Source organism: Dermacentor silvarum, chromosome 2 (genome assembly GCF_013339745.2).
Source record: "Dermacentor silvarum isolate Dsil-2018 chromosome 2, BIME_Dsil_1.4, whole genome shotgun sequence".
Taxonomy (NCBI): Eukaryota; Metazoa; Arthropoda; class Arachnida; order Ixodida; family Ixodidae; genus Dermacentor; species Dermacentor silvarum.
In genome coordinates, this window is record NC_051155.1 from 150095355 (window position 1) to 150102724 (window position 7370).

The following is a 7370-nucleotide window of genomic DNA, read 5'->3' on the forward strand; positions in this document are numbered from 1 at the left end:
CCATCCCACTCCACATGTCTCTGAATGGCCATCTCATCCACAACCAGATTGCATAATGTGGAGTGGCCGTTTTGTGAATTTTGCTCTACCTTCATAGCCAATGCAGTCAGTGCCTCTTTTGAAAACCCAGCAGCCCCATCAATGGATTGCTACCATTTACACAGAGTCTTTGGTTGCGGAAGGCATGTGTCAAAAGTAGCTCGTACATATCGGTATGCTCTAGGTGAATAAAAATGCAACGTCAGTGCAAATGCCCTCAGCTCTGGCGAGTAAGTGGGTGACACTGCTGCACCAGAATTACGTGTCAGTTGACGCATGAGCAAGTATTTTTTTGCCCCACCAAGACTCTGCAACGTGGCAACATCCTCATTTCCTAGAATGCAATTCTCAGACAAATCGAATGACATCTTGAAGATGAGCAACCTTCTGTAAAAGCCGACGACGGGATTGCTGCAGTGTCTTGATCTTTTTCTTGGTCGCAGTTTGCAGTTGCGAGCAACGCCTCACTTCGTGCCTCAGAAAGGCCTTTCCAGGTGCGCCTTCTGCTTGCTGTGGCTGCAAAATATCACACGCACAGAAAACAGGTCCATGAGCAACCAACGTGACACAAATCATGTACCCAGAACAAGGTACGTAATTGTTGTGGCACACATTCTTATGCAAGCCATGAAGAATATAATGCTAAATTTTAGGGCATTACCTTGCTCACGACAGTATCCATGTACACTTTTGTGAACTTAAAACTTTGAGGGCATAAAACTGCCATCCACACGAGCTTGCTAGTGCTACTTAATTTTCTTTGTTTATTTATTTATTTGCAAAATACTGCAGGCCCATCTAGGCCCAGGCAGGAAAGGTAAAAGTTTGAAACAACTAACACAGAAGAGGCCAATGTAACATAGTTGAATGTGGGATGCTTCACAGCAACCTTTTAGTTTGAATAGGCAAAATATACTGATCTCATTCTCCTACACAAAAGACCAGTTTTCTCTGCCTGTATCACGACTCCTCATGACTGATCGAACAATTAAAGAGCATAGAAAATTGTAAAAAACCTGTTGGTCTTCTAGTTCATTGTGTCATTTGAATGGAAAAGAGAAATTGTAAGCAGATTATTCGTCGCCAATTGCAAACCCTGAGGAAACTCACACCGCTGTGGGCAAATATGAATATGTTTTAGCTTTTAATTACATGGTGCTCCGAGCAAACAACGCTTCAATGTGATGGTGCCCACGCAGGTGAGCGGCACACTGCTAGGGCCCACTCTTCTCTCACGTCACGCTGCCTTGGAAACCTAGTGCATAATTTCAGTGTCAATGATCATTACTCGATCTGCACCAACATTTCAACTGAACATGTTAAAGAGCAGTGCGACTGAATTGTTTACACTTATATATAGCACAGAACGAACACTTCTATTTCCCTTTCTGGTGTTATCATCTATCGAGGGCAAATTTATTGTTTGCTTAAGTTTTACATCATAATGCACTTCTTTTTCGGACAACATCTCACTATTTCATCAGTGAACTCATTCACACGAGCACGTATACATATACAGTCACTAGCGAATATTGCAGTTCCGTTTTTATAAATTAAAGAATAAAAAACGTTCATTGTGCTTACCTATGGAAGGACAGACCATCACGCCGATTTTATGCTCGGTTAGGGCATCCTGGCACACAACACTTCATCACGCAGGTGCGCCTTGCTGACGGTAGTTCTCGCCGGTCTGCTGAGAGGCCGAATACTTTGAGCAGAACGACAGCGCGTTGACTGGGACCGTCTACCTTAACTATGGGCCAGCACGGCGCTAAATATGTTCGGAGTCCCCGGCTCGCCAGTGCATCTTTGGCCACAATACGGGACGAATTTTCTTCCCGTGGGAAAGCAGTCGCTTCGGGCCTTGTACGCTCGCTTAATCGCCTACACATTTTTGCGGGGGCGAAAGGCATCATTGTTTCCCAGACGACGTCCCCAAACGCGACGTATCGCCGTCGGAAAGGCGGCTTGGTTGTCTTCACACGTTTGCAGGACGAAAGGTTTCCTCGTTTCCCTGAAACCGCCCCGAAACGCAACCAGTCGTCCTTGAGGTGGTCCTCCCGGGTTGTTGGGCGCAATGCCGACGCCTTCGTTCGCAACAGCCTTGGCGCCTGTCTGCTAATTAAGCGGCGAGCTGCGTGGTGGTTCGGTGCGTTACAAAGACTCGACTGCCACACGGATCCCTTCATGAACTAACCTCGGCGCGCGTTTGCCGCGCCGAGTATGTGCGCATATTCCGAAACCCCCGCAGCAGACGAAACTGAAGCCACCGAAGCGAGCCGAGTAAAATCTACCGCTTGCCTATCACGTGAGGGCCTATTTCCCATCATCCCATTCCTCTAAATTTTTTATGACTAGGCTTCAAGATTGTCACGTGACGCTCCCTCCTAGTTTTTTTCCTTCCTCCATGCAAGAAAGCGAGGCGAGTAGGAAGCGTTCTGTCCTCCAGTCGCGCTCAACGCTCCGCAGGAAGGGTAGGGAGGGGGGGAGGGGCGCGGGCATTGAACTCCGCGCCGCCCGAAAGACCGCGCGCGTCCGCTGGGCTTCAAGCAAGGTGTCGGCACGAAATGTTTTAACAGGGGAACTGTTTAAGCCGACCATCAGTCCGTGGAGCGCGTACAAAAAAAACCTCGCTGAACGATGACGTCATCGCGCGTTGCCAAGCAACCACCTCGCGGAATGCTTAGTGCTTCACCTCCTCTCCGTGCCGTGCGCATGTTGCCTTGACATGGGACGTCAAGGGCCGAATGGCATGTTGCCTTGACATGGGACGATTTGGGCCGAACGCCCGCGGTGTCCGTGACTAAAGCAGGCGCCTCTGGCGGCGGCTCGGCAGGTTTCGAAAAGCCACGCCGCGGCAAGCGTTGAGGCGCAGCTTGGCCGTGACGTTACCGGGGAGATAAAGCTCGAAGCCGCCGCGACGGCGGCACAACTCTCGTTGACTCTGTGGCGAGAACAAGTATGCTTGACATGGGATGACCAAAGAAGATCCGGACACCCGAAGAAGAAGCCGCTCATCTTGAAGCGCGTCGCGCGCCGAAGCATGAATCTGCGCGTCGGCGGCGAGCCGATTCGGAATACCGTGCCTTTTCTAGCAAAACTTAGCCAAGCCTAGTAAAACCTGGAAGAAGCTAGGTCAATCACCAGTTCTGCTGTCTACTCCAGCCTTACACTAAGTGCGAACTGCCCAGGTTTTTTTGTTCTGGTTTTAATTTCGTTCCATTGAAAAAAAGGTTGGTTCTGGTTCTGCTCCGGAACGAAAAAAAAGTTGCCTGTAACGGTTCGTAACGGTTTTTGTGCGCATGCATGCAAAAATTTTCGAAGCAAAGTAACGATAAAAACTTAGTATTAATTTTTCTCAATAAGTGCATTCTGAGATAGGCTCAGTGCCTTGAGTTAAGGCACTGGGCATGATCTCAGAAGCAGCATGTCATCGAGCGTACTCACCGTAATTCGAGACCGCTTTTCCGATAAAACGAATTTAAACGAACACAAACGAAGGATAAAACCCATTTCAGTGGCTTTTGAGTGCTGACGTTTTTTCGCTGAGTCATTGTCATTTATGCCGAGTAATGCTCATGACTATGATTTCTATCAACATTCTTTAGTGTTGCCTTCTCTTAGTCGCCACGTACGAACCCACTGCCGTGGTGTTTGAGTGTTTGTTTTTTCGCTGAGTAATTGTAATTTTTGCTTAGTCATGCTCATGACTATGACTTCCACCAGCATCCTTTATTGTTTCCTTCAGATAGTACCCACGTCCGACCCATTTCAGTGGTTTTTGAGTGTTAATCTTTTTCGCTGAGTCATTGTCACTTTTGCTGACTCATGCTCATGAATATTACTTCTACCAGCATCCTGTAGTGTTTGCTTCACTTAGTACTCACGTGCGAACCCATTTGAGTGGCGAACCCATTCATGACCTACATAACACGCATGTCATGACATTTATGCCATGACCTATCACTTATGTTCGTCATACAATCCTGTCATGTTTTGGTACATACCAATTAACGAAACGACCATGAGAGCACAAATACGTAGGCGGCTACGTAGACAGACAGATAGATAGATAGATAGATACTGTCAAGGTAGCAAATTTTCGTCAAGAAATGCTTCGCATTTATTAAATAAATAGTAACGAAATCGCAAATGACAATGAACGAAAGTAGATGTTGCTAACGTTGTGACACGTTGTCTTTTCGTGAACTTTGACTGCCATTTTTGTTATTCTTGCGACAGCAATTATACGGATGCTCGAGGTGCACTCGCTGGCGTTGCCACCGTACAAAGTGCACCCGCGAACTGCGCGTCCATAATTAAAGAACCTCCAAGGACGTGGTGTAGGTTTGGCTGCAAAAGTGACGTAGCCTAGTGTACTCACTGTCATGCTCCCCTGAATCATCTCTGCCGAAGTTCAAGGTAAAAAAATTGGCTGTGGTTTAGCTCTGCCTAAACCTAGTCGAGTAGCGATAGCTACAGACCCCCGGCTGCGCTTAGGCTTCGCTTGTAGTTAGACATGTTATTAAGCTTAGTGGTTTCCCACTAGACTAAGAAAGGAGAGACGTTAATTGTGGTCAACCAACCGGTAAAGCGGGGTGGGCTGCAAGGCGGGCTGCCTTCAGAGATGCAGAACTCGAGCAGCAATCATCATCAGAGGTCGTCGCTGTATATTCATCGTTAGAGGCTAAGGGTCACAAAAGAGCGCGTAATCCAAGCGCGTGCCGCGTGTCATGCAAGCCAGCGAAACAACACGCCGGCCCCGCGGCAACTACAACAGAGGGGGAGAGCGCATACGCCTCAAACAGCAACGCGAACAACGGCGCCTAGACGTCTAGACGTCTAGAAGAGCATCGACTAAGCGACGTTAACCGGAGAGAGAGAGTATACGCGGGCGCCGAGACACCTTCTCACCCGGCGAGTCAAGAGAGATTGCTACAGCATGAGCGTGCGCCAACGGGATGAGTCATCGCCCCTCCTCGACGACATCCCGACCGCGGTGGTCGAAGGTGCGAGACAAGACTAGAAGATTCGCAGGCTTTGGCCATGCTACGGGATCACGACTCCGATAGGAAGGTTTCAGGACGCCTGTGACGGCTATATAAACGCCGTGCGAGAATCAGAGTGTAGTTCAGTCCGCACCGGTGAAGTGATGTAACGCGAAGACCAAGCGTCTACGGAAGAAGGGAATTCCCCCGGCAATCTAGTCGACGAGTTCATCGAGCGTATGCATTTCCGGAAGAAGTTAATTCTTCGAGATTTGCCACGAGCTACGCCGAGATCGTCTGACAAGATCAACACGGCTGAATACGATTGGACACTTAGTGTTCCTTTTCATTTTGTATTTTACGTGTTGGACTCTTAGTGCTTGTCGTTAATTATTTTCCTGTGTTTTGTGAATACCCATCTGATTTATATTGTGTTCTGTCTAGCCTAAGTGCAAGTGTGTGTGTAACTGCTTTGTGTGAAGAATATATTTTGTTGTATTCAACAACTCTGGGCTCTGACTCAGTCTTTGGACAACAACAGGCGTTCGCTGGCGCACCATAGGGCCCATTCTTAATTGTCCTTGCTTTCGTGGGATTATTTTCGGAAGCTGATAAGTCGGCTTTGCAATTTGGTCCGGCGTTTGCGCCTCGTTCACTGGGTCTGTGACACTAAGCGAGCCCGTCTAGCGGCATCGCTTTCACGGCGTTTTGGCCAACCGTTCGGCACGCTCCTCTTGAGTGTCTTCAGCGCGGTGTCTCCTCTTCACTTCATTTATACGGCGATCCCTGGTGGCCGCCATCTCACCATCCATACTGCTCCCTTAACTGTGGCTGCGGCGACGCGAGTTCTCCCCTACTAGACTCCCGGTTATCACAGCTGCGGAGCGCGGGGTGTGACGTCATACAGAGGGCGCAGCGAGCACCCAACGGCTCCAACGGCAGGGGGTGCGACTGTTTTCACAACAAATCCGTGCAGGGGCGGGGCCTCGCCTCGATGACGTATCACCATTTTCTTTTTTTTTCGCTCTGTTTGGCGGTGCGGTTGGTTGTGCCCCGGTGCCGCGGCGAAAGCCGCGTTGCAGTGCGCCGACGCGAAGCGGAGATCGTTGGGGAGTTGCGGAGCGCAGCGTATCAACACCCCAAATAAAAAAATACTGCTCCAGTCAGGTAGACTGCTCCCTCCCTGAAAGTGAGATTATATTTGGATCATCAAAACAGTGATGTGTTTATTTAGGAATACCATCGATCCCTTAACAGCAGCCACACTTGTGCCTAGTCACCTCCAGACCAGCGTGTTCTCCGTTCTAACGCCGGCGGCGTGGGAACGCCGCCAAACAGAAAAGAAGAAAGAAATTAGCAGTGGCTTAGCTCGGCTATGCCAGGATATACGTGCGTGAGCTAAGATTCGGCTGGTTATTCTTAGCTTTCCTGGTTGTCTAGGATTAGCTTGATTATCATGCTTACTGCTGCTTCAATGACTTGTTGTTGTTGCTGCTGATGAGATTATCGGGCACGTCGCTCAGCCTCCTGCCGACGCCGCTTTGCTAGGCGTTCCTCCCTTTGCTCCGGTGTCTCCGCAGCACGTTTAGCCTTCTTCGTTCCTACGCTCAACCGCTAATTGCCAGGCAACTACTTCGGGATCCGATGAATTAAGCTTCTCCGCTCTTCTGAGCCGCTGAGCAGCAATTTCCATCTCCTTCTCCATCGCTATACCACACTAGCAAACGTCCCGCTATATGTATAAACCCCACTGATACCTCTGCGCATGCGCACAGAATGAGAGGCACTATCAAGTGGCTCCGGCGCAGCGTCAGATTTGGATACTGCGCAACGGAGGCGGACGGCTGAGCACGCGCCGGGGCCGGTGTGTGGGCCGTGATTATGACGCCACTCCTCTGGAATGCTCAGGCCGGCGAGGCGCGCGCTGTGCGCCTTGTGACTTCACTGCTTCTCACGCATGCGCAGCACGGCTCTCCAGAAGTCACGCGGAACTGCTCAACCTAGGCCAGTGAGCTCACGCTACAAAAAAAAAATGGTGATACGTCATCGAGGCGAGGCCCCGCCCCTGCACGGATTTGTTGTGAAAACATTCGCACCCGACCGCGACGAGCCGAGTCGCCGAAGAATCGAGGTCCGTGGTGTGACGTCACACAGAGGGCGCGGCGAGCGCCCAACAGCTAAAATCCCTGTGTAAGAAAAGTACCGCCATCTACTCTTTCCTTCGCTGTCTCCTCTCCTAAAGCGCTTCTTTTTTTCTTTACTTTTTGCTTGCGAAAGCAAGTCGACGGTGGCGCACTAGAAAATCCACGTTGAAGCTTTCAGCCGGTGGGGGGGGGGGGGGGG

At 49.9% G+C, this 7370-nt stretch overlaps 1 protein-coding gene across 1 annotated transcript in view; it reads right to left on the minus strand.

The window, feature by feature from the left end:
- Positions 1–515: 515 nt before the first annotated feature.
- The window catches only part of LOC119440475 (uncharacterized), a 21446-nt gene continuing 14591 nt past the window's right edge, over positions 516–7370 (minus strand). The window contains exon 3 of the mRNA XM_049662934.1: positions 516–555. Coding sequence (XP_049518891.1) covers positions 516–555 — 40 coding nt within the window. The remainder of the gene's footprint in view (positions 556–7370) is intronic.